This window comes from Caloenas nicobarica, chromosome Z (genome assembly GCF_036013445.1).
Source record: "Caloenas nicobarica isolate bCalNic1 chromosome Z, bCalNic1.hap1, whole genome shotgun sequence".
NCBI classification, from domain to species: Eukaryota; Metazoa; Chordata; class Aves; order Columbiformes; family Columbidae; genus Caloenas; species Caloenas nicobarica.
The window spans coordinates 22,053,784-22,081,426 of record NC_088284.1 but is presented as its reverse complement, the minus strand read 5'-3'; the positions used below and the strand labels follow the sequence as shown (position 1 = coordinate 22,081,426).

The 27,643-nt window shown below is 41.7% G+C and overlaps 1 protein-coding gene across 2 annotated transcripts; it reads left to right on the top strand.

Moving 5' to 3' along the window:
* The first annotated feature begins 1,564 nt into the window (after positions 1–1,564).
* DAB2 (DAB adaptor protein 2) lies at positions 1,565–27,634 on the top strand. Of its 2 annotated transcripts, none has more exons than XM_065657313.1 (15): positions 1,565–1,736; positions 13,359–13,478; positions 14,564–14,703; positions 15,444–15,542; positions 15,858–15,989; positions 18,034–18,114; positions 18,363–18,386; positions 18,661–18,708; positions 18,890–18,952; positions 20,515–21,165; positions 22,010–22,163; positions 22,997–23,521; positions 24,043–24,134; positions 24,945–25,012; positions 25,714–27,634. In XM_065657313.1, the coding sequence occupies exons 2-14, from the start codon at positions 13,385–13,387 to the stop codon at positions 25,005–25,007; spliced, it is 2,166 nt and encodes a 721-aa protein (XP_065513385.1). In that variant the 5' UTR covers positions 1,565–1,736; positions 13,359–13,384; the 3' UTR covers positions 25,008–25,012; positions 25,714–27,634. The 2 variants fall into 2 exon arrangements, with proteins under 2 accessions (XP_065513385.1, XP_065513386.1); XM_065657314.1 differs by having other exon boundaries at positions 20,515–21,150; positions 25,714–27,633.
* Positions 27,635–27,643: the final 9 nt, after the last annotated feature.

Genomic DNA, 27,643 nt, shown 5'->3' with positions numbered 1-27,643 from the left:
GCTTATGCCAGCACTAGGCTGGACTGCTTTATAGAAGTTGCTTTGTTACTGCTCCATGTTTAAACTAGGCACAATGTCAACCTTCATGTTAGGCAGTCTGTGTAACTCCCACAAAGCATGCTGAGCAAAGTATTATTCTTTAAAACACATACTGCCCCAGGACCAAGCAGCTCCAGTCCTGCTGCTAAGCGTCTAGAACAAGGTGTTCAAAACAATGCACAGTGCAGTGCAAGCTGTACAAAATCAACATTGTTAAACATGAATACAACAGTGTCTCTAGGAATTCAGATCTAGTGCTGCAAATACCAGCATACGCGGAGCCAGCAACCTGCTAATTGTAACAAATGTCTCCTTACTTATGCGGTATGCACTTCCTTCCGTGAACACTAACCTAGTGTATAAAAATATATCCCTCATGTCCTTTTTGGTTAAAATTAGCACTTCTGAAACAAAAGACAGATATAGGCAAGTGAGATGAAACCCTCAGCTTTTAGTTACCTCAGGCACAGTGCTCCTACCACTTTTGCTATTCATAAAAAAAGAGTACCACACCATATCAAGGAAAGCATCAAATCATTTGGTAGATTTGGATGTAGATGATGACCAAATGCACCCATGAGTTTTGAATCCTGAACTCCATAGTGGTAAAATCACTTTGTATTAAATATTTCTCTCTTCCAGAACACTTAGAAATATCTATCAAAAGTACTAAAACTGCAGGGAAAGTACTGGGGTTTTTTATCTTTTTAAATTAGGTGTTACTGTAGAGGGCAATATCATAGTTTGGAATAGAAATATTTTGAACTATTTTGAGAAAAAAATGTTAGGCTAAGTTTACAACCTTGAGAAAAAAAAATCTGTTACAAGGACAAAAGTGTGATTTTTGGTTTTGTTTGTTTGGTTGGTTTTGTTGTTGTTGTTGGTTTGGGGTTTGTTTTTTGGGTTTTTTTGTCAGAGGCTCTTTCATACAAGTTGGAAAACAGCTGTACTGCACCAGGAAACAAAACATGATAGATGTCTGAATAAAGATGAGTGGGAAGGATAAAGGTCAGGTCTGGATGTGACCCAGAAACTGAATTGCACTGACCCAATATCTTGGTTCAGCTAGCCACAGATTTGGAACCAGGGGTGGGGTGGGGGATGTTGGTTTGGTTTTTTTTTTTTGTGAAGGAAAAAAAAAAAAATTGGTTTGGACTTGAATTTTTTAACACCATCACTGCACCCACGGTTATGCAGACAGATGAGGAGACCCATTTTTTAGAAAAGCGTTTTGGGCCCATTGCTGTGTAACAAGCACAAATAAATACCTGTGCCCCGCAAACTGTGTGTGCCACGCCACACGTTTCTGTGTCCCCGCAGGGTCCCCCTGTCTCCCACCCCACTCCCCTCCCGGCCTGTCCTCCGGGGGGCTCCGACCGCCTCCTGGCAGGGGTCTGTCCCGGACCTCAGCTCCCCCACCCCCGCAGCAGGGGCCGGAGCGGCGGCTCGCAAGGGGTTAACCTCGTGAGCACCGACACGTTGAGGGGGAGTAGCCAAGACCAAGCAGCAAAAACATCATAGCACATTCCTGGGTAGTCCTCAGCTGCCAGCATCTGATTAAAACCGTATCTCTCGCTGTGAGTGGCTAACTAATCTGAAGGCGAGAGTACAACTGCATATTTAACCGGGCCCCCGGTCCCAGCCAGGCTACCGGCCGCAGTCACCGGATCATGCACAGAGCGGCACGGATCTAGCCTGTAAGTAGCTTTGCGAGCCGGGCTCGGCTCTTGCAAAGCCTCCGGGGGGGGAGAAGGGGCTGTCACCGGGCGGAAGGCAAAGGGGAGCGGCGGGGGTGGGGGAACTTTTCTCCCGAGGACGTGACAGTGGGTGTCTGTGGTGGGGGCTGACAAAGATGGGGCGCCGCGGGGTGGAGGTGCTCCAGCCGCGGCCGGGCCGGGGCTCAGCCTGACTCGGCTGCTCGCATCTCCCGCGGGCAAAAGCCGCCGGTGGGGCCGCGCTTTGCCGGCGGGGTCGCGGCGCTGGCCGGGAGCGGCCCCGGCCCCACAGCGGGGGGTCTCAGCCGCGCCGCGGAGGCGGGGGGGCCAGGTCGGGGCTGCCCGAGCCGGGCGGCGGGGAGCGTGTCCCGGCTGAGGCGGGGTGGAAGCCGCCTGCTCGGGGCTCTGGCAGGGCCGGCACCCTGGGGAAGCTTGGACGCAAAGTAAATGCACATTTTCATTTTTGCGTGTGGAGGGGAGGAAATTAAGGAAAGGAAAAAAAAGTATGTAAACACTAAATTTCCCTTCAGTGACTGATACTACTGATCTATAGTAGTAGCGGAGAGGAGGAAAGCGTTAGGATGCTGTGAAGCATGGGTGGGTTCTTGTTTTGTCTTTGGATGGAGCATCCTTGCTGGTCACCCCCCTGCCTGCTGGCAAATCTCAGGTTGCTACTTGTGTCCATGGTAAATAGGTATGGTCAAAGATGTCCAGAATTAACTGGAATGAGTCTTCTACCTTGTCAGAGAAACTGACTTCTCAGCTGATGAGACTTAAAAGTCTGATGATCATGATGACACTTATGTTGGGGCAGTGCCTGTGCTCTGAGCAGTAAGGTAAATGCAGCTGGACTTCTCTGTAGCAGAGCTACCCCACAAATAAGCTGAGGCTGGTTACTTGAGCACTTTACTGGGGAAGCATACAAACCCACTAGTAAGGCAGGATTAACTTGATTCTTGGCTATTTTTTAAGGGGGTTGGAGGTGTGAGGAACTGTTTTAATCTTCTGTTAATGGACGCAATGTGCCTTAAAATGCTATATTTATGCCTCAGAGATTTTCTGTAACTTCCATAAACAAGGCTGTGCAAAATGGGCCAAATCTGAGAATGTGTATGTTTATATTTGCCTTTTGTATGCTAAGGAATAGGCATGAGTATGCTTAGGGATGGGAACTCCTGTGTAGACAGGCAGAATAGAGATGCAGATTCAATTAAGGAAAAGTAATTATGAAGCTGTGTATTCTTGCTGGCTGTGAAGACCTACCAGGCACTAATAAACTGAAAGTATGTTCTTGTGTCTGACCTGTTAGGCAGTTATAATACTAGCAGCTCTTCAGATCAGCTTCCATTAGGACCTTCCAGGAGGTCAGTGAGGCTGTAGGTGGCTAACTGGAGAGGTGAATTGGAATCCAAAGAAAATCTTTTCTGCTGAGAAGGGGATTGTTTGAGGGAGTTATCCAAGATCTCTGTTTCAAAAAAAAAAAATCACTGCAGTTGCATCCAATGCAATGGTTCTTTAGTCATAATCAGGTTTCTAAAATTTTCTGAATGGTCTGAGGATGTGGTAAAGTCTAAAGCAGAAACTTCTATTAATAGTAACTCTCCAGAGTTTGCATTTGGAGGAGGAGAACTGAGTGTTAGAAATGGTAAGGAGGATGTGAGTGCTAAATGAATTTCAGGTGAACCATTAGAACAGGCACTTAACTAGCATATATCATGACTTGGAGTATAGGAAGGCTCAGGGTAAAGTGGAGTGTATGCCAGGTTCTCCAAATCTTAGATGAAGAGGTGGTTCTGCTGAGGGGATTCTAACAGGGTCTTGTGTACTTGTCGCTGTAGACAGGAGACTGGGGGAATGATGAGCACCTTTCTGATAGCCCTGTGACTTAGGATACTTCTCAGCTCTTGTGGTCTTACTTCAAACAAAGCTATTGGCTGAGCACCAGAGGTTGTGCTCACCACTATCAGTGGGCCAAATGCCAAAAATCTGGCAACAGTTTCCTTTTGTCAAGGTAGAGATGGTTATCCAGTCTAACATGTGCCTTCTGCTGCATTTCTAAGTACCTTTATACATCCGCAGTACACCACCTACTTTCTCATTGAGAGGTCAAAGTGCCTGCCTAACCCTATTAGCAGCTACTGGTCTACAGAACCTGATATGAATATACTTCTTGCTTTAGGCCTTTAAGTAACAAGCAGATACAGAAAGACAGTCTAAACAGGTGAGTATAATATATACGAAGGGTGGCAAAAAGAGCTCCTGGATACTTGTCTCTGTGGGAAAGCAAATATACGCACTTAGTGTCAAGGAAGGGGGAGTCAAGGACTGTTGTCTGCACAGGATATTTAGGATAAAAACTGTAGCTTGAGATATGAAGTAAATCAAAGTGCATAATGTGCTGTAGTCGCTGGGCATTGTTGCTGAACCTACAGATTTTTCTCTCATGTTGATGCTTTTTTTTCTCCTGGTGAACTTTATACTGCTAGGACTTTTCTGTGACCTGCTGGGTTAACCCAGTGTTTTGGCAATGCTTGTGGATTTTATTTAGCAAGGCTAGCAATATGTGAGCACTACAGAAGTATGAATTTGCTTGGACAATGAAGCAAAAAATTCCACATCCAGAGAAAGCCAACTTGTTCTAGAAACAGTAATGATAATGCAAATCCTGCTTGCTGGCTAGATTCTGTCAAAATAAATGATGAAGATATATATAGTATGAAGGCAACTTGTAATCTGCAAGGATTTGGGGGAGGCAAAAAAAAAACAACCAACCACACAAAACAAAACACAACCAAAAAACCCCACTAGATCTTTCATGTAGACTAAGGGATTATTAGTAGAATCAAGACTATACCTCCTGGGGAGTGGGAATGTTAAGAGGTCTTAATAAGCTTGTGCTACAAGGATCAGATAGAATCAGGTGTCTAAGTACCACAACTGACAAAACAAACTGACTTTAGAAACCTGATTTTGAGGCTGTATCTGGGTTCAAGGATCTCAGGGTTATAAAGAAGCTGGCTGAAATGTAGTCGCAGGTCTAGTCAATAAACAAGAGGTACCAGTTTCAACAGTATTAGCTTGTTAATACAAGCTGGGTAGCTGAGTGCTGAACAAAGGATCTTCTGCCATCTAACTCTTGTCAGCCCTGGTTGATGTGGGCAGAGACCATTTCAGTTTTCCCTCTTCTGAAGGCATGTGCTTTGCCTGTGCAATGAAGTGCTTTAGTATGAAGTGTCTCAGCCCTGCAGATGTTTACTCCCAACTATCTGTCTGTTGTTTGGACCTTTTTAAAGCTTCATAACTGGTACATACCTTAAATCTCAAAGCTCAGATGCTACGGGGCCAGTTAAGGATAGACTATTGGCCTTGGAGCTGAATTTCCTGCTGCTCTGTCAGTTAAAGTTACATCCTTAAGCAATAAGATGAGGGGTGAAATACTTGATGAGGATTATCTTTTGAACAGAACAAGCAGGTCTGAGAGACAGGATAATAGACCTTTACCTTAACAGTCAGGAGGCTTCATGACAATGTCAACTAGGAACTAGCTCCTCCAGCAAAGTGTACTCAACTCTTAATGTTGATATATCACACAACAGCAAGTCTCCTCCTAGGAGAATTCTCATACACCTGCCCTATAGCTAAAACACCTATGGATGTGACTTTCTTCCCAGGAAGGAGCAAGACAAGTTGGGAATATGAAGGATATAGTGTTAATATTGCAAGCTGTGTTTTGTACCTTACAGACATCTTCTGTGCTTTCTCGGAACAGGGTTATTTGTGCTTAAAGGGGGGGCACAAAGGCCACTATATGAGTAAGAACTAGTTTTCTAGTAGCTTGAATAGCAGATCTATCTGCAAACAGCTGCTAGGCTGGCTGATGGAAGGTAAACTCTAGAGCAGGATGGAAGGCTGACACTTGTCCTTGCATGTTTCTGGTGGATAGGGGCACCTCCATAATATGATATCAAGGCCACCATAGGATGGAAAATAAGAGAGAGCCTGGTCAAGGTTACGTTAGAGTCTGGAATTAGTGGCAATAACGAGAACTTCCTCTAAGGTACATAACAAATGTGTGACTGCAGTTACCAATAGGGAAACTTACTGCAGAACAGTAATTTGTGAAACATGACTAGCTGTTTAGTAGGACAGCTACTGAAGGAGCTGCAGTGGAGCTCTGAAAATCCTGATAATCATTTTTACCTCAGGTGTAGATCTTTCTGTACCACCTCTTTAGATTTGTGTCTTGTTTAGTTATTCATTGCCTTTCTTGCTGTGCATATAAGGGAGAATTGAGGCCGTTGGTAATGACTAATCTTGAAGGCAAGAGTAGCCCTTGTGTTAAGCAGCATACTTCATGATACCTAACTGAGGATTGAAACTGCTGTAGAAGAACCTGCCCTCGAGGTGCGAACAGAATTGTCATCGGTCTTCTAATAACACACCATGAATGCAACTTGCATCTGCTACAAGAGACAGTATGGATTGACTCTTGTGACAATGACTGCTACAATAGGTTATGTAAAGAGAGGCACAGTAGCTGGGGTTTAGGTGGAGGGTTCTTCAAATACTGTTGAAATGAATACTTAAGTAGAGAACACTTACAGTTCAGCACAGGCTATTCAGAACATATGCAATCTCTCTTAGTACAGCTTGCACACACCCAGACTGTGAAGACGGATAACTCTGCCAGCACTGGACAGTTAACAGCATGCAGCTGAAACAACCTATGATAACAGCTTCAATATGTGTCAAGTTTCTGCTCTGAGAAGAGGGTAAAAAGTATGGTTATTGGCAACAGCCTTTTGCTATACTAGCTAGTAGGATCAGAAAGTCCTTCTAGTCAGGAGGGAGTTAGGAGTACAGTTGGAAATTGTGTCTGAGCTGTTTTCTACTGCAAACTGGCTTGCATCTGAGTAAACACTAGCTGCCTTGATTAACAACTGTTTTGCTTCCAGGTTGTTTGGTATGTCCAGTGAGTCTCAACAAGTAGTACTGACAGAAGACTGAGTGGTATGGACTGCCGGCACATAACCTGAGATTCCTCATCCTGTGAGTAGGCAGGTGATGCTTTCCTGAGCAATAGCTAGAACAGACAACTGGCCTCTGGCTCAGGAGCCTCTGATTTGAGGCTTCAGCACTGCAAACTGGAGAGAGTAGGATAGAGAAATGGCTTCTTAGCAAGCTGCAAAGCATGCTATTTTTATTGGAAGACGGACTTGAAGAAACTTCTCGTGGATAACCTAAGTATATAATCTAACAATAAGCCTGTGTTACCAACAGCTCTCTATTAAGAAAAAGCATACTGGAGTATCTGCCAGTCTGTTCTTAAAAGAAGAATCTGGCATTCAGATGCTGGTATTGCTGGTACTGAGAGTGGAGAGGTTTCTTAACCTAAGAAATTAACTAATAGGTTGGAATTCTAAATGCTGAGCAGAGGTTGGAAAGGTTACTGCCAAGACTTCTTGCAAGATGATGCATTATTCCTGAAACAATAATTTGAGATGGACTAGTCAGGTGTTTGGACACTGAAGTTCCTGGCTGAAGAATAGCTGTATCAAACAGACTATGACAGAGCTAGTTCCCTTCAACCTGAGATGAAGTCTTCAGGGAACCAGATAGCAGTAGGCCATGAAAAGCATTAGATTTTTGCCCTTTAAAGTAAGCAGAGGGCAGTAGCTGCTAGTTTATGTCTTTCCAAGTTGTTAGTCAGGTACAGGTTGTTTAAACTGGTCATAACTTTTCCTAACACCTCTGTTCTAATATTCCTGCAACAGCTGTATTTATTCTCATGACAAGTGGATGAAAAATCCAAAATAGAGCTACTTTGGTTGCTGGGTTGAGAAGTAACTAATTACTTCCTCAGAAATCCTGTGCTCAAAAGCATAGTATAATGGCAAAAAGGACTGGTCCAGTTGCACCACTTGAACTGACTGACTTGCTCAGTTCCAGCTGCTAACTTAGTGATCACTTGGCAGTGATTAAAGTGTGCAGAAAATGCTTTTGGGAACTTAGTTTGAAATTCTATGTTCTTGCTATAAATCAAACAACTCGGAGGAGACTGATGCACTGTTATGATGAGAACGGACTGTTCTGTTCAACTGATAAACTAACAGTTGGCAAATTGAAATGGTAAGACATTTGGGTAGATTCATAGACATGATCCTGTACCAGCAATGATACATGCCAACATCTGTAGCTGACATGACTAATTAGAGTGCTAAGATCTTTATCTACTTTGCAGTTGCTACTGAGGGAAGGGAGCAGCATGAAGGAGGTACTCCCTGAAGTGTCCATTACCACACTTCTATCCCACTGAGCAGATTAATGTCATCCTTTCCTGTTTCTCATTACTGGTTGTGTGTGATCAAGACAGCTGGATTCTGTGCTGTATCCTCCAATATGTAAGTAGAGTTGTAGCTTATTCCAAAATAGTGTTCCTGTTGGCAGAGCCCTTAGCACAGGGCTGCCTTAACTCAGCAAAATATTGAACCATCTCTTAGGTGAGAGGACAGAACATCAAACAGGACTTAAAGCTACTTGTGTGAAAGAAGTTCCCTAAAGTAAAATCCTGTTAATCTGAAAATATTCTGGCCAACAGACCAAGTGCCTGGGTTAACTAAGGCCATGATACCAAGCAAATGATCTCTTAACAACAAATCATGTTTCTAACTACCTGTGGCCTAAACAGGACAGTTATACAGACTTTTTGAACTTGGGCTGAAAACACTGGTTTTGGTTTCCTTGCTGTTAAGGAATCACAAGATGACTGGTGGGGGCATCTCTGATTTGGACTTCACTGGATGAGAGAGTGATGGATAACTTCAATTGTCAGGCAAGGCAGATCAACATCCTTTTCAGTTCTCTCTTACAAGACCAACCACAGGGGCTTGGGTTCGATTTAGTGGTATAAGAGCCCCTATTCAGTCATCTTCCTGGCAAGTTATGCTGCACTTGTATTCCAGACACAGCATAAACTGGAGAGGAACAGTTCCCAAGCTGTCTGTGAACTTTCTGCCACTGCTTGTCTACAAGCAGGTACATGTTATGTGTGTGAACAATATGTATCAGGTGTAATCTACCTGAGTAAGGCTGGTATCTTTCATGTATGTTACTCACTGGCTATGTTAGCTCCTAACAGACTAAATCAATTGTTTTAATAGAGGAAAAGAATGAATGGTAGTGCTTGCATCAGAACAAGCAGCTGCAATTTTCCACCTAAATCATAATTACCTTGTCATGTTACAGAAGGTCTGTTCAACTTGAACTCTTAGACGCTGTCAGATGCTAGAGCAATGGGTGTTCTAGAAACAAAACAAGACACTTTAAATGATATTCTATTTGACTCCTGAGCTTGAAAGACCCTGTTAGGAAGGTGAAAGTCTGAATAGCACATTCATGTTTCTGATTTATTAATACATGCCTAGTGCTTCTCAAGGCTACTTGGGGCACTACAATTGCATCAGGAATGAGGCAGAAAATCTAATAGTTATGCACATAGGGATTTGTTTGATGCAAAGGCACATCAGTCATATAGCAGCTCACACAACTGCACTATTCTAATGTGTGTAGAATGCTGCTAGTCAAGATAGTCCATTATTAGTGAATGTGTCTGGCTTTACAACTTTGACTCTCACTAGTGATTTTTATGTATTGCTGTTTAGCCTTTAGTCTACTTCCTTGGACTGCAAAACTGAAGTCTTGAATTCCCTTAAGTAGACAGCCTGTTTACCAGCCTTCTGAAAATGGCTCTTTTGTGGAGAACTTGATGAGTCAAGATATTTCTAAGAATACTTTGTGCAGGTCCTGATACAACCTTCTAACCAGAAGAACCTGACTTACCCTTCCATGGGGGATGGAACAACCTGCTTTGGAAGCATGTTCAGCACTTGCACTATTGCTGTGCTTCCAGTTACTATTTTGTCCTAACAGGCTATATTGCACTTGGCAGTAAAAGCTTCTCTTGTCCTCTCTTGGCCTCCTACATTCTAATTTGAGGTTAATATTTACATGCAATAACTCTTTAGGCTGAATCATGTACTTGCAATATCAAGGGACAAAGAAGGAGCACAGGCTGTGAAAAAGATGAAGTATTAGACTGCCAAGTAGCTATTTAGCTTACCTGGCTTGCCTCACCTCTGACTTTGTGTCCCTAGCTGCTTCTCAGACAAACTTTCATCAACACTAAGGCAATTTTCTTTGTCTGAGGGACGAAAGCCTATTGTCTGGTCTTTAAATCCCATGACAGGCTACAGCCATAATGAAGATTCTCAATCCCCTGTACACAGGACAAAAATATAATCATTAAAGGTAGCTACCATGTTGCCACCTCTTGTTCAAATAAGGTATAACTGTGAAAACATCTTTTAAGGGAAACTGAATGTTTAACAAAATTGTTATGTGCTTCAAGTCTTGCTAAGAAACAGGTGTTTCAAAGATGACTTGTCACTATCAGCAGCTCTCCTCATAGGGAGTTCAGAGGAGACCCCAAGAGCACAGTATGCCCCAAGTCCCAGGGTAGATGTGTGGAAATGAAGCACAATGTTGAATGGAGAGTTGCCTGACTTGAAACAGTAGGTAACAGCTCATACTTCAAAGCCTATGTGGTGAGGGCCTGAAATGGCTGTTCCCTAAGGAGTGATCAGTGCTTGCTCTTCACAGGACAGTCTCTGTAGGAAAGAAGGAAGATACTATCAGTGGTCTCTTAACATGCCCTTTCTGGAGTAAATTGAAAAGTAGGTGAGCAAAATGTGGTGTGTATCTACTGATACAGGCAAGAGTTTGGGGAAATTTTCCCAGGGTAGCAACATCCATAAATCTGCAGTCTAAGGCTTTTGAAATACTACATTTAGCATAGTAGTTAAAATAGGCCATATAATTGCTTAGTGAATAATTAAGCTCTGGTGATAGCAATGATCTTTACCTACATGGAGAAGATTCAAAAGGCATCACTTAATCTGCCGACAATGTTGCTGTGGGTATGATCTTGTTCTTCACTATACCAGTATAACTGAAGGCATGACTGTCCTTGAATAAAAGCACATGTATCTCTAACCCTGCCATACTGCTGGCTCACTCTTTTCATATAAACTCAGAATTCAAGTGTAATAGAATGGTTCCAGTCTTTTGTTGCCTTACTTCTGCAGTATGAGTAAGGAAATACTAAGGGACTGAGCACTGTAAAAGGAAGCCTCCCAGCAAAAGCAAGAACTACAAACAGAAGACTTCTAACTTCATTGCTTGATTGTAGAGCACACCAGCAGTTGCCATCACGCTAAAGCAAGCCTAGGTGTGCACTGCTTTGACTTGGGTCTAAAGCGTAGAATTTACTTGAGACTGGCTTCCACAGGATGGAAACAGATGGCAATAATGGAGGGATGACTAGAGTTTAAAGATGTCAACTGCCCATATGGATTTCTACCATTTTATGAGTTGCCAACGTGAGGTCTTTTTTTGTGCAATTTTCTTGTTATTGCCTCTTAACTTTACTTCAGAGTGAGATACTTAGTGTGGTTGTATTTCACCAGAGCTGGGTGTAGCTCTACCAAATAAATTGGGGAATTAGAATCACTGACAGGCAGGACTCGGCTCCTTGAGGTTGCCATTTCTTCTTTCCAGCCTGGAGCTGGGCAGTGTCCTAGAGCTATGACTCAGCTCCTGGATAATGTATCTTAGCTCTGTTCTTCTCCAGGCCTTTTTGTTCTGTTCTCTAACAGTAACACTCCAGATAGGGGCAGGGGGTTAACTGATGGTTCAACCTTAACTCTGTCGTTCTTTCCCGTCTGTTTCTAAAGGGCTTGATAAATCTAGGGAGAGGCTAATTATGCTTAAGTCTAAAGACGATCTCCACCCAAAACTATACTATCAGGCAAACTAGTCTAGTTTTAAAGTGGAATTCAGTTGGCTTCATTTTACCTGTTTCATGTGTGTAATTTGTGTGTGGTTTTTTTTTCTTCAATGGACACACTGTTTTAGCACTGGTGCAAGTATCCTGCAAAATCCTGGTTGGCTGTAACAGTTTCCTTCTTGATCCTTTGTCAGAATGAGCACAAAAGCCACTCTTCCACTGATAACATTTCCTAAATAACAATGGCTTGCTATATCAACTCTTCCTCTAACATTTACTTCTCCTCAGAACCACTTGAAATTTTCACAACACCACTTTTGTTCCCTCCATCAAATGTTCCCTAGCTGTGGCCTGATAAGTTCTTTACAGAGAAGAACAGGTATAGCTGTTAGAAATCTTTCCTATATGAGCACTTTATCTCAGATTTACTTGAGCAATGCTAAATGCAATTCACAAACCATCTGGTATGCAACTAGATCTTTGTATTAGCAGCTAGTTCCCTAGAGGCCTTGCTCCTGCCTAAATGGAAATGTAGGCCTTCAGGGTGAAATTCTCTCTTAAAGACCTAGGAATTTATGTTCTTCCTAGGTTAAGAATCAGTTAAGCATTGGCATCCATTCCTCTGTTAGTAGCAAGCTGGATGAGTCAGTCTGTAACTATTGACTTAGTAATGAATTGAGGGAAGAGGGGAAGGCCGGAGTGAGAACAAAACCCTGAAAATAACTTCCAAGTAATAGATAAAGCACTAACACTATCTAAGGCAATTGAGGAATAGACTGAGAATCATAAGCTTCTAATGCTAGAGGATATGCAATGCTTCAGCTCTAGTATCTGGGTATATAGAATGTCTCAAATGGTGTGTTGGATAAAAGGGATGGCTTGGTTTGTGGCTGCTCACCTGGATAGAGGGGAAATTACTAGTAGAGGGTAGCACAGCTATTTAATCATCTAAAACTCTTATCTTCACTTGTCACTGTAAAATTCAAGGGACTAACTGAAGCAACTGCAATGCCCCAGATAGAAGATTCATAGAACAGTTTCTGCAGCAGATGTGACTGTCTAGTTCTTTCTGGCTTTGTATAAGTCATATTCAGATCTCAATAAAGACAACAGGAATCCCTCTGTATGGCAAGTGTAAATCAATGCTTCATCTATGTAGGAACAAAACATGGTGACTGCAGATTAGTGTTTTTAATGTATTTTGTACCTCAAAGGCAAAAGGGTTGCATGTATAGAGGTCCGAATGTATAGAGTTAAGAGTTAAGTTGCACTAGTCCTTAGTTTCTGTTAACTCGCAGATTTTTTGAGAAATCTAAGCTTACTTGGTTATTAAGAAAAAGGTGTGAGGTTTGGGTTTTGTTTGTGTTTGGGGTTTTATATATATGTGTTGTGCGTGTGTTTGTTTTTCCTGTAACAGTCTGTTTGCAGCCTAAGGAATTTATTTGTTTTTACCTGCTGGGTGGTATAACCTCAGACTTCCACTAACTGTAGAAACATGAATAAGATCTGGTGGCTTATTTTGGGTGGTCTGGTGTCATCTTCATGGGTATTTGGAACAGATCCTAGTTTGCTAGGATCCTGCTACAGAGATGGAGTGAATCAGATGTCCTATATGATAACTAATACACTTTCAGGCAATAGTGGGCTTCAGTGTCCAGCAGAACAAAAATGGACTAACAGGTCTAGTAAGAACATTTCTTCTTCAAGGTAAAATATTATGTCTGCCTACTGATTATTATTTGGATTTTTAAAAACTACAGCAAGCATAGCTGACCACCATCTCATCATGTCTACTGAAGCTGAAACTACCACCATCAACAGCCAGCCTGAGCAACAGGCTCCACCAAAAGCACAACCTTCCAAAAAGGAAAAAAAGAAAGGTAAGAAATGCTTGCTTCTTGAACAACTCCTCTAGGCAATATACTTAATATTTTGCACTTGCCTAATGATAAAATTGCTTTCACAGCATAGTTGAAATAACTCTGAGGTTTCAAGCTGACTGGAAGAGTGAGTAAATAGGCTGGTAAAACAAATCTAAGCAGAAGTTAGGCTTTTAGCTTGAAAGGGCTTTTTTAGCTTTAAGTTCTAAAGCTCTCAGTTACACTTGTCAGGCTCAGCAAATGAGTCATTTAACAAGTCACCAAAAGCTCGCAGAAATGAAAGCTTTCTAAGGAGATGACCAGACCCAGGATGGTCCACCCACTTCCTCCCCTCCCTCCAGAGGGTGAGTGACAAGCTGGACACAGGTACAGATTCTGTTCCAGAGAGGCCAGAAAACTCATTTCATGAGAATTACTGTGTATCAGACGATAGATTTTTATTTTATATATAGATTAGGTCGTGCAATGTAATTACCTCACACTGAAATACATACTTGGAGTATGTTGAGCATGCAGAGAAGAAAACTAAGCAGTTCTGAGAAGTAGTGAGAATAGCAGAAATAGCAAATATAGCTAAATTCTCAAGTGATTATATGGACGGGGTCACCAGGACTTGCTGTAGAAATGATGGTGCTGGTAGAACGTTCTGGCACAAGAACTAGGAGATTCTTGCACACCAAGCAGAGATGTGAGTACACCAGAACTAGAGGCTAACGTCAGGATGCTCAGTAAGCATTTCAGTATGGCCATGGGAAGTACTGGTTCTGTTTGATGTTTTTCCTTAGCATTTATATATACTTGGCTGTTGCCTATACGCATTTCAGTTTATGTGGCAGATTATTGTTCTGAAGTCCCCAAATATTAAGCACTGGGCTCCACTTTTTGAAATGAAGCTAGATTCTGCAAAAGCAGTGTGACCTTAAAGGAGTAACTACCTTGCAGTGCACACAGCACTGGAAGGAGTAGGAGTTGTTAGCTATACTCAAGGGACACTTTTAGTATGTACTTATATTTTTAAAAATATCTCATAGCCACAAAATAGACATTTCTCTCTTAAAAGAAAAAAACCTCTTCTCTGTTTCCAGGGCCAGAAAAGACAGATGAATCTCTCTTGGCCAGATTCAAAGGTGACGGTGTAAGATACAAAGCTAAACTGATTGGCATTGATGATGTTCCAGAAGCAAGAGGAGACAAAATGAGTCAAGATTCAATGATGAAGCTGAAGGTAAGATCTTGAGCTGACATGTAAGGAGCAACTTCCAGATAGCCCTCAGAAAGCAGATCAAATGATCATTTTGTCACAATTTCAAATACAGCTTACTGGTAGTATAGTAATAATAGCACCATCCTACATGGATGTTGCGTCTAAAGCTGTAACCCCTTCCTCAAAGTACGGGGTTTCTCTAATAGCTTGGGAGCACTCCTTTGGGTCTCTTGTAGGCATCCAGTATGGATGCTAATAGTATAAATTTGATCACAAATTAGTGAGCTTGGGTTTTGGATGTGGAAGGCGGAACTCTGCGCAATATAACACTGCACTCAAAGCACGCATTTGCATCCTGTGGCAATAGTAACACCAAGAGATCTAGATAAGCCAAAGAATAAATGAGGCCCTACATCAACAAAGATGATTACTTCTGGAGTGCAGAATGCTCACATAGCTTCAATCAGGCCAGGAAAGATCATAAAGATCCTGCTACTGCAGCAGTTTTGTGAACTCAGATAAGAAGTTTTAAAGCTTGAAAATATTTACAGAGGAAAGACAATCTAGTTCAGAGGTAGCACTTCAAACCTAGTCAGGCTTATGTTGCAAGAGGAATGCTGCTCTAACTGTGCAGATGCATAGGAATAATTAGATTAGTATTAGTACAGTCACAGCCATGGGTTCATGAGGAATGTAAGAAAAAAAGTTAAAGTTCAATCTAGCAGCTGTCTCATCAATACTTTGATACATATCTTATTCAGGGAATGGCAGTGGCAGCCCGTGCCCAGGGTCAACACAAACAGAAGATCTGGGTGAACATCTCCCTCTCTGGTATCAAGATAATAGATGAGAAAACTGGGGTAAGATATGACCTATTCTCGTAATATGATTCTCAAAGCAAGTGAGGAGCTTGAAAGTTAGACCAATCTGAACTGGATATCTTAACTGCATTATGACCCCTTTCCACATATAAAAATTGCCTTGTGAAATGGGTTGTACTACTGAAGCCCTCTGCAAGAAATATAGATATATCCTATTGCAACAAGTCAAAGGCTGATAAGTCTGAGTCTTGAACTGAAGCCAGTTTCACAGTTTCAAATACTTTAACTACAGAGAAAGCAGCTATTAAGTCTCCAGCAATTTAAAACTGTAGTTATTTTTTTTCCCAATTCTAGGTCATAGAGCATGAGCATCCAGTAAACAAAATCTCCTTTATTGCTCGGGATGTAACAGACAATCGTGCATTTGGCTATATTTGTGGAGGAGAAGGCCAGCATCAATTTTTTGCCATAAAAACAGCACAACAGGTATGGAACAAACACCTTTTTCCACTTGCTATGAGTAATGCTATTGTGTAAACGCTTAACACGTGATAAGGATGTGGTGTTATGTTGGTAGCGCTATGAGGTATAAGGGAATACCAGCACAGATGGATAGGCTGTTCTCCTAGAGGAGGGCAATAGAAGTTGACTGTATCACAAATGGCTTTTAGCTTGTTCACCTTCTCTGTAGTCCAGAATAAAAACATTCAAGTAGCATTGCTTACTGTTATTAACCTTGCTTAACATGTTTGTGTACTATGGAAGTCACTACCGAGGCAAATGGAAGCATAATCACAGGCTTTCCTGTACAGAGGCCTGTTACTGTCAGTGAGAATGCTAATTCTTCAATCCAATGGCCAGGGCTTCGCTCAGAAATAACAGAAATTATGTTAGAACTCCACTAGCCTAGTTCTCATGATACTTTGTCTTGTGCAGCAGTGAAAACAGACTTACTGAATTGAAATAGTGTTTCTGGGGCTAGTCAATGGTGGTCTGGTCCTCCTAGACTTACTTCTGGGAGAAATTCTAATCCTTCTGTGATTGGATTTCTGCAAGGGGAAAACCTGTATGCGGAGTTTGTCTCTCTGAAGACAATCTGTATACAAGCTGCATTGGAAACAAGCTACTTGGAATTACTGCTGAGTATTATGCAGCTTTTTAAGTGACCTGAACTTAATTTAGATATGTATCACTTACTAGCTTGTCGTTATAAATGACTTTGTAATAGCCTCTATAATGACTTGATGAGTCAAGACTTCACAGCTAGTAAATTCTTCATACACATCTGTTCCTGCCCTCCTGGAGAACCTGTTGGCAGTTTCATGCCCACTACTGGTGGGACTCGGGGCTCCTTGTTGGAGCATGTTAGTACATGTTAGGCAGTTGTAACACCCTCTCTTAAGCCTGTTTTATTAGTTTATCAGAGTCCTGTGCTATATTGGCTTTTCTGGAATTGTAGATTAAGTACAAAAGCCACCTGTGTGTGTTCTGGAGTGGAGTCTATCTCAGAGCTTTTCACCATGAGGTGCTGCTTGCCAGCCTATAAGCTTAGCCAAGCTGTAGACAGCTCTTGACTTGCTGCTAGTTGTTTTTAACACAAACTTATCTAGCTGAGAAATAAGGACTTCTGCAGCTCTAGACTGCTGCAGTTGCACTGACAACTCTTGAAATGGCCTCTCCTGCAGCTGTGTTTCTAAACCCTTTGATTATGAGATGGTGATGTTCAGATATAAACGGTGACATTTGTTCAACACATTTTTCTGCTCAAGCCAAAGGTAGTGGCTAAACAGGGAGACACACTTGTCCTATTCTAGACACTTACAAGGCTGCTATGTGCCTCTGACACAGTTGCTATGTTCCTCAAGCCAAAGTTTCAAATCTATGTGGCTGAAGAACCTGCCACCATCTCAGTAATGATTCAGAACACTCTTGTTAATGGGGGTGCAGGGAATGCAATGCCTTTTGAAGTCATGCTAGATTTTCATCCTGATGCAGATACTACTTAAATTTGGTATCTGCTTTACACATTTGAGGTGATGATAATCACCAAGGCAAGCATAAGGTAAGGTTAACTATTTACATCCTGTTTAAAATAAAGGTAGTAATAGCTACAGAAGCTTTTTCCATGTTCAGTGTTGGAGTTGGTAAAAACAGATGCAAAATAGTCTCATTTCATGAGACTACCAGAGAGCTTGGATAAACTTTGCACTTTTGAGGAAATATGATTAGGACTTGCCATGCACTTATGAATTCTTGTGCTACAAGGTTTTTAGCAAAAACTTAGACTTAGCACAAATACAGCCAATTTCCCTCTGGAGTTAGCAACAGTTCTAAGCTAGTTGCTCCGCATTACCCTTGGATTCTGCTTAAGCTCTCCTGTGTGGAGACTAGGCAGTCCTTTAAACTCTTGCTTTTCCTGTTTTCTCAACCTGCTGTTGCACCATTTAGTAAAGTCTGGCTGGCTGCTTCCTGGACTACTTCTGAAGCAAGCTGTGAAGTAGTACATGGCCTAAAATCTGTTCTCTTTCAGGCTGAGCCTCTAGTTGTTGATCTGAAGGACCTCTTCCAACTAATATATAACATGAAGAAGAAGGAAGAAGACAAGAAAAAGGTGAGTAAAATTATAGAAAATAAGCTTTATTTCTATGCTGAATAATTTACTTCAGCTTTGACTTGGCTTTTGGGCTCTTGTAAGACTTGACATTCAGATCTGTCTAAATCCAGGATCACTTGAAGCTATTGGCTGGTAGTTGTACCAGCGGTTTGATTGCCTCCTAGATCTGGTAAGCTCTCCCAGCTGAGAGACTGTTGATATTCTACATGATGTCTAGGTACTAAAAGCCTTCTTTTCTTCTTTAGAGTGAAGAAGCAACTAAGGTTGAGGTAAGTCACTCCAACTTGGCCTCACTTGGTTAGGTATGCTGCTGCAACACAACTAGCTTTGACCTTCTCTACACTCTCAGAATTATGGAGGCAGTGTCAGATATTCATTTACATGGAAGTGAGAGTAAAAGGGGCCTATAGCACTAATACTCAGTAGGGATTTTCCTCACACTTCCTCTTTCTATCACTTACTCTTTTGAAGCCTGCAAGTCCCTTGCTTAAGGCAAGTTTTGATATTTCGGTTATTGCTGACACTGTTATGTATCTATTACAGAATGGTAGTGAAGCACTACCTGCTGATCAAGCTGACAAAATGAAACTGGTAGGTTAAATTTTAGAACTTTATGCTAATGCTATGAAGGACTTCATAACTGGCTGTCTCCATTTTGGGTGGGAAATGCAGTATTCATGGATGTGTTTACAGTAGGTCTGCATAATGTTTGATTCTTAGTGTCACAAGAACTCTAACAGATAACAATTCTTTCCATATTTCTGGCTTCAAGGGAGCTGACCAGATGGACTTGTTTGGGGATATGTCAACACCTCCTGATATGAGCAGTCCTACAGTAAGTAGAATCTAGCTTAGCTGTCTTAGTTCTTGCTTTGAGAGCAAACTTAGTCCTAGTAATAATGTGTTTCTACTTCATTAGTCCTGGTTTCACTGAGATGTCTGTCTAGTGACAATGTGCTAGTGTCTTAGGGCTATAATAGTATCTGCTTCCTAACTGGGGTAGTTAATGTCATTCTTATCCAGCAGAGTTCACTTGAGACTGCATGACAGAGATAATCCTGTATTGTTAGTCATAGAATCATGCAATGGATTTGGGTTGGAAGGGACCTCAAAGATCATTTAGTTGTAACCCCCCTGCCATGGACAGGAACACCTTCCACTAGACCAGGTTGCTCAAAGCCCACCCAACCTGGTCTTGAACAGTTCCAGGGAAGTGGGAGCTGCAACTTCTCTGGGTAACTTCTTCCAGTGTCTCAACACCCTCACAGTAAATAATTTCTTCCTAATATCACAATCTTAATCTACCCTTTTTCAGTTTAAAATCATTACACTTTGTCCTATGACTACACTTCCTGATACAGTCTCTCCCCTCCTTTCCTGTAGGCCCTCTTTAGGTACTGGAAGGCTGCTATAAGGTCTCCTGAGAGCCTTCTCTTTATGCTGAGCCCCAGCTGTCCCAGCCTGGCCTCGTAGGGAAGGTGCTCCAGCCCTGTGATCATTTCTGTGGCATTCCTCTAAACTCACCCTGACCCAGGTGCAAGACCTTGCACTTGTCTTTGAACTCTGAGATTCACATGGGCCCACCTCTATAGTGAGATGTCTTAGGAATGTGTACTAGAAGTACCTGTTTCTCCTGCTACGAGAACTGTTACAGAAACCATGCTAAAGATGTTTAAAGTTGAAGCTCTTTTAATGAACAAATGAATCCTTAAGTCCCTCAGAGTGGACTCCTGGCCATTCTGGATGAGTAGCCCTAGCTCAAGGTGTGGCCTATCTCCACACAAGCGTGCATAAACCTTGTCATAGCTCAGTATGACCCCAAAAATCCTACTGGTTTATTCTGGCACAGTAAGCCACCATCAGCCATGATACAGTTGGGGCTATCAATCCAGCAAGAGACCAAATCTGACTCTTCTACTACCTGCTCGGTGGAGAGATGACATGTTAACACTGTCCACCAGCAAACAGATCTCTAATCTTGCTCTGAGACTACAACTTGAAGTCACACTAAGGCAGTGTGATTTCACAACTTGTCAAAACTAAGAACTAGAACTTAAATAAGGGTTCTTGACTCAAGTGAATGTCTAGGTGTAATTAGAGCTTAATGACTCTATAGTCTCTAGGCTGCAGAACAAGCATTAGGTATTTAACTATGGGATCTTTAAAATAGGTGCTTTTAACATTGCATGATTTGCTGTGATTTGACCACAGCCAGCAGTGCTTGCTCTAATGGCTTGTAAGATTAAGATTTACTGCAGCTTCACTGTGACGTTGGGTACTTACTAGTATAATGTATTAGATACTAGGATTTCTCCTCTTGCAGCTGTTTTACTTGAGCTTGTGTACTATGTAGCAAGTCCTGCATAAAACTAACTATTTTTCTTTCTGAACAAATAGGAAGCTAAAGAGATTCTGTTAGTGGATCTAAATTCTGAAATTGAGACCAAACAGACTTTTACAAAAGAGGATCTCTTCTTGAATGGCATCACAACCTCTCTTCCACAACCAAAGCCACAGCCACCCTTCTTGCCTGAGACTTCTTTCTCTACCAATCTCAGCTTCTTTCCCACACCTAATCCAGACCCTTTCAGTGATGATCCTTTCACACAACCAGACCAATCTGCACCACCTTCATTTGATTCTCTAAAATCTGCTGATCAGAAGAAGGAAAGTCTGACTACCTTGACATCGGCTGGTAGTGGTGCTTCAAATGGTAATATTGACTATTTTGGCAAACAGTTTGACCAGATTTCTAACAGAACTGGCAAACGAGAAGCACTAACAAGCCAGTGGCCACCTGAGAGTAAGTCGCCTGCAACAAGAACTCCAAATGGGGTACCAGAGAGAGAACAGAATGGCTTTCTTAAAGTCACATCAAACCTGTTCGTGGAAGGTCCATCCAAAGGAGTACCTCTGCAGAATGGAGTAAAGCTGGATTCTGAAAGCAATATCCAGCTCATGTCACATGAGTCTATAACAATTAGCCCACCACCACAAAGTACCAAGCCAGGAAGAGGAAGGAGGCCTGTCAAGGTGAACAATGTTCAAGTAATTAACGGTGATATGCGTGCTTCTATTTAAAGAATCTGGGTGAAGGAAGCTTTTCTTTCTTCATGCTGTGTGACTGACTAAACAGCTTCATAACACATCTGCTTCTACCTATCATGCTTACTTTAATGTCTCTGCAGCCACAGTACATTCTAATATTCATGAATGCTTCATAGTAGCTATGGTCACTAAATTATATACTTTCTTCCTTAATGCTGCCATACTTCTGTAAAGGTCTGGTAAGTATGCTGCTATGTATATTGATACTTGATATAATGCCAGAACCTGTTATGATAGCTGTATGCTCATCAGCCTGTGGTTTCATAACAATGAGGTACTAATACTAGCTTACAGAAACCTATGTAGTGCCTCAATACTTGCCTACTGAGAGCAATCTCAGTGACTTGCCTGATTAAACACAGGGTGGCTCTAGGTCACCTGCATTTGTCTTGCACTCAAATGATGCAAAACTCTGTTTCTGACCTTGCCACAACTGCAGTTGTCACTGCAGACTGAGCAGCAATGTTTAGATGGTTAGGGGGCAGTGGGAAGCTCATTGTGATAGTAAATAATTTAATCATTTTAAGTCTTACTCTTCTGCTGTTGGCTTGTGACTACTATATATTATACCTACTTAATGCCATGCATCTCAGCAGGCAAGAACAAGATGGTGAAGTTGAAATTCTCATATTTGGTCTCTAAAGGATACATCAAAGCTCCCTGCTGTGGTCTAACTGAAAAGCTTATAGCTCTGGACTAGTGAATCTCAGTCATGCTAGCATGTGTTCTGCCATGCCCTCTCACAAAGCTTGTTTTGTTGTGTGTGTTTTTTTTTTCTTTCTAGACTTCATCAAATGACTTATTTAGCACAAACTTCTTTGTGCCAATTACAGAGAACCTTAGTTTGACCTCAGTGGCACAAACAGGACCTGTGCTAACTAGTTCACTGGACCTCTTCAAAACAAGTTCTACCACAGCATCTCCATTGGCTGGTCTAGGTTAGTTCACAAAATTAAGGTTTTGCTCCAGTTTAAGCTATCTGCTACCACCAAAACATGGGGTTATATTTTTCCTTTACTTCATGTGTAATGCCATACCTTTTAATCTATGTGCTGTCTGCCCTAAACTATTAGAACAGAAGCCTGAACTCTGCATCCTTAACTGGAACAGGGCTTTTTGCTTAAACATTGACAGCAGAGTGCTGCTTCAGATACACAGGGTTCAAGAGAGCCAAGCGCAACTTGGGAAGCAAGGGTAACACTGATGCAGAGTATTAATGATAATTTACACAGGGGTGATTACATAGCAAATGCATCTTTTGCTTCTGTACTAAGGCCAAATATGTTCCTCCTCCTGTTATATCAACCTAAATTCTCTTCTCCCAGCACTGAAATGAAGGAAAAAAAAAAAAAAGAAAAAAGTTAAATCCTTTCTCACCTCCTTAACCAAATGACTTGATTTTTAAATGTAAATCATAGGATCATTTGGTTGAAAGAGTCCCTTAAGATCAAGTCCAACCATAACCTAAATCTAGCACTAAACCATGTCCCTAAGAGCCTCATCTATTTGTGTTTTAAACACCTCCAGGAATGGTGACTCCACCACCTCCCTGGACAGCCTGTTCTAGTGCTTCACAGCCCTTTCCATGAAGAAATGTTTCCTAATAACCAATTCGAATGTTCCCTGGTGCAACCTGAGGCCATTTCCTCTCATCCTATCACTTGCAAACAGCACATGAAAAGTGTTTTGCTGGTACCCTCTGTGGAATTTATACGCTCCTGCTTAGGTTTTCAGGTGACTGAAGTGCTGTGTAACAATAATCTCCCCCTAGGTGGCTTGCCAGTAACTTCATCATCGTGGAATACACAGACACCTGCCTTCACTCAGGCTGCATCAGTCTTTCCTGGGTCTCTGATGCCTGCTCAGCCTACAGGATTTACTCAACCACTTACCTTTGGTACTCAAGCAGTGCCGACCTGGAGCCAGCCCACATCTTTTGGTCCAACAGCTCCTCAGTCCTCTGGCCTCTGGGCACAGGGAGCACAAGTTCCATCTAGTTCATGGGCACAGCCATCCAGTGCTGTAAATCTCTTCCAGAGTAGTGTGTTCCCACCTTCAACACTACCTGCTCAGACACCATCTGTACTTCCCTCCATGTCAACAACTAGCCCACCTCAGCCACCACCGAGAACTACACCTCAGAAGGAACTATCCAAGAAAGAGAGTGATGCTTTTATTGCTCTTGACCCTCTTGGTGATAAAGAGATGAAGGATGTCAAGGAAATGTTCAAAGACTTCCAGCTGACAAAGCCACCTGCAGTACCAGCAAGAAGAGGAGAGCAGCAAAGCCTTTCAGGTGCTTCTGGAGCTTTCAGTAATTATCTGAGTAATAACATAGGAATTCCTCAAAATAGTACAGATCGTGATGACAGGGAAACTAGCAATCTGGCTGCCAAAATGACTGGTAAAATAATTTTTGCTCTTCTGCTTGGATAGCTGGTCAGGGATTGGGATGGCTGATCACTTGTATTTTCTGATACAATGGAAAAAAATATTTAATGGTTACTGAAACAGAGGGTTAAAGGTCTATCTCGCCTAAATACGTTACAGAATTGGTCAGTGTTAGTGGCCAAACACTGACACCTAGTGCCCAAACTAAACTAGAATGAGGTAAATGTTAGAATGTTAGAAGTCCCGTGTATTTTAAGTGTTATGAGGGACAAGCAGGAGATAAAATTGTGAAGGCACTCAAAGTGACTTCCATGTGGGACATTTTTGTGCATCTAATTAGATGAGTGGTGTTGTGGCTATACAGGCAGAGCTGGGTCCTTGTTGACGCTGTTATGTGAGTATAGCAGTATGTCTCTTTTTCCTTAGAACCACCAAAGCCTGTTCCCCGACAAAGTGTGCTGCCAGCTGATGGCCTGTTTGAAAGTCAAGCTAAAACAGACCCCTTCAGTGCCTCATCTGTAAGTAGTAAAGAAGCAAAACAAACAAAACCCACCAACCGTTCTTTCTCCTTTACAACAGGATTGCCTGTGTTTGAGCACTGGCTTTATCCCAGCTTTAGAGGCTGTGGAACAAAACTTCTTGCATGTCTGAGGCCAATATTTAGTCTAACAGAAAGTATTTGTTGCAAGAAAGCTAACAAAGTATGATTCTGTTTGGCTTGGGTCCATAAACAGTTCTTCAGGCTGCAGAAGTCACCCTAGCAGAATGTTCTTCAGTAGTGGGTGCTTCTACAAAAGACTGTAAAATAGTGTAGCTGCAGAAGCCTTCCACCTCAATTATACTTACATGTCTGTGGAGCAGACTGGGCGGTGTGGACTGTGCAGCTCTCTTGCTGAACAAATGGGAGGCTCCCATGTTCAGGACCCCCTGGGGGAGGAAATGGCTTAACCACATCACTCTATTTGGGACCCTGCACTTGAAGCCCTTGGTGGAAACGCTGAATCAATCCCAAAAAGCTGACTTAAGACATCTAGCACTTGGCTAAAACAGACCTCATCACGACTACACTGGCTCAGCTCCAAATGAGTGTCTAGTAAGTGCACATGGTTTTTCTGAAAGACACCTTGCCTCAGACTGGGGTAACTGCTAACACTGCTTTCGAGCTCTTTTCTCTTGTTGAAGCAGTACAGTTAACGTGTATTTAGCAGGGTCTCTGCAGTGTTCTTTCCAGAAAGTGTTTGGAACAGGAGCTAGCTGATACAGTCATGCAGAGTAAACCTGGTGAAACCTGGAAATCTACTAACAGCCTATGATCTCTCTTTCCTTAGAACGAATTTCAGAAACCACCTTCTGGTCCTTTTGGTGATCCTTTCGGTAACCCATTTGCATAGATCAGGTAAGTTTTCCACTAATAAGACAACCTACTTCATTCTCTGAAATTGATTCAGAAAACCTTTGGTAAAGGGCTGGCTAAAAAATACACTAGCTCAATTCTGCTCCTCTGAGGTATGGCACACAGTCCCTAGAACATGTCTGCTATGGAGTATCTCTACTCAGACTTGTACATAGCTGCATTCTGGCTTTCTTAAAAATAAAGATTTAATTCTTCCACAGACTTAAGTCTCGATGATATAATAGATATAGAATTCCTTTCCGTGAGGAAAATTAATGAGTAAATATGTGCTGCAAAATGCAGAGGGCCTGACTACATTCCTTCAGATATCTCTTTAGGAAAGTGCTAGCACACAGTGCCCCATACAGCTTTCTGAAGTTTAATCCCCTAAATAATTGTGGGTTTGTACTCTGGGTGAATTGAAGTAACAGCAGAATAAGGGTTGTTATGAGAGCTTTTGTTACTGGAAACTAATATAGCTCAAACTCTCATACTATTGACTAAAGAACAAGTACTGTCAAACTAGCAAATCTGTTCTTCTGCCACACCTCTAGATCTTGTCCTGAAATACTGTCTAGTTTTTAACAGAAGACAAGGGTTGCTATTTATTGCTTTAGTTTTATTTTCAATGGCTCTAAGCTAGTTTAAGCAATAAAACTATAATTTATAGCCATCCTAATGCTAAGTCCTTTTCATCACACTAGGCATAACCAGAAAAGAACAAATGGAATAACTGGACCTCTTCTCAACATGATTTTTTCTACTTGTTTCACTTTTGCTGTCTGCCACTCTTGCTGCTGTTCCATGATGTCTGAAATCTAAAATATGTCCAGGTGGATTGAAACATGAACCCTCAAAGAACATGCTGTGAAGATAATAATTCAGGGCAAAGCAAATGGAGATTTGGACTCATGCTGAAGACCCAAATTCAAATTGGTGGATGTTAACTTTTACTTCAGTTATTTGCAATATTTCACAGAAGAGCTTAGCAATACTAAGTCATTTGTCTTGTAAATGTGGTCACCACAATTTCTCATTTCTGTGGCACTTACTGTCCTAAAATATAGGAACTGAATGTACCTGGGGATAAAGTGTTACTTTCGTAAAAGGGGATAGAATTAGTAGCTGAAACTACACTTTAAACAACTAGGTCAGTTGCCTGTTATAACAACAGCAGTCAGTTGTAAAGTTAAGTGGAAGCTACTCACTTCTAATTGGTGACTTGATATATGACTTGGTCTCTGAGCCAGAAAGCTGTAAACTATATGCTAGGGAAAAACATATTCCAGTATTGTCTATTTAGCTAACGGTAAAAGTATCACTCTGCCATATGTGTAATAAAGGGACTAACTGTGGGGTCTGTAAACAGAACTGCTGGGGTTCTGAGTACTAAAGGTCTACACTGTAGGGTCAGATAAGCTGAAACACTTCTTGCAGAACATTGAGGTAGTCATGGACACTAACTGTTGTCTTGGTGCTAATATGGCTTTTTTCGGAGAGGGAAATCTACTAGGATTACTCTTTTTATTAAGGGGGCTTGGCAGACAAATGGAACAAGCAGATGGGCTTCTTGCATATATCTTGGTGAATATCCCCGATGTTGCTCAGTTTGAGTTGTCACATGGTGTAGCGTGGCATGTTTTCAGTATGTTAGAGAAAAAAAAAAAATCATGGTTTCACTCCATGCCTAGATTCCTTGTGAACAGGTGTACCACTTCTGTGCCATTAATGTGAGGTTGTTCTCCATCTCTTCAAAACCGTGCCTTTTCTAAACAACCTCCTTACTAACAGATCTCTAAATCAGTTGGTTATAACTGACTGTAACAGCTACATTCCTGGCCAGTGGTGATGGCTGATGTGTCAGAGGTTTTTCTGTTAATGCTAAGTATAAACTTGAAATAGTATTGTTAAATCAAATGCCTAAGCCATTACTGAACTGAAGAGCTAAGAAAGTCAGCTTGAATACAGCCTTAGTACCCAATTCAGCCAGTCATGCAGTTAGTCTTGTGTATAAACCTCTCTTGCACTTTCTGTAATGCAAAAAAGCTATGAATTTAAGTATTTGTCTCAAACTGGAAATGTAGAAACTTATGGATGTTACACTGTTATATAAAACTGTAGTATCTCAAGTAAAGTTACCTAATGACATTAAAGACAAGCAGCTCTTCATACCAAACAAACATTGGTGTGATTGTTGATTCTGTCCTCCATAAATCAATCTTGTAGTCTAGTTGGCACTAGAGTTTGGAGCCTGCTAAGAGTTGTTCCTCCCAGGTTCTTACTATAGCTGTCTGATAGCAAGGTCTTGTCATCTTCTACCTTCTTGCATCAGGCCTGTTCAATAAATGCTATCCTACAGTGAAAAATAAATTCTGCAGCTGACTTAGTGAACTGTTACTAGAAGCCCATCCTGTTAGCTGCTCAGCTCAAGTTTGCTGCTGTTAAAGATGCTTTCATGCTTCCTTTTGCAGGACCATTGAAGCTGGGTACTTGCATTGCACTGAGAAGTGTCATTAATTCAGCTTTTCTATTCCAGCTTTGTAGGATGTCTAAACTGATCCTGGGAAAACCAAATCAGAACACTTAGCTTGTTCAGAATAAATTTTACAATTCCTTTTAATGCAGATGGCTAAA

Excerpts from the sequence above, each read along its gene's own strand:
- DAB2 (XM_065657313.1), top strand. The coding sequence starts at position 13,385 with ATGTCTACTGAAGCTGAAACTACCACCATCAACAGCCAGCCTGAGCAA. Across the intron at positions 15,990-18,033 it reads CCATAAAAACAGCACAACAG|GCTGAGCCTCTAGTTGTTGA; the intron begins GTATGGAACAAA and ends GTTCTCTTTCAG. Across the intron at positions 23,522-24,042 it reads AGAGCAGCAAAGCCTTTCAG|AACCACCAAAGCCTGTTCCC; the intron begins GTGCTTCTGGAG and ends CTTTTTCCTTAG.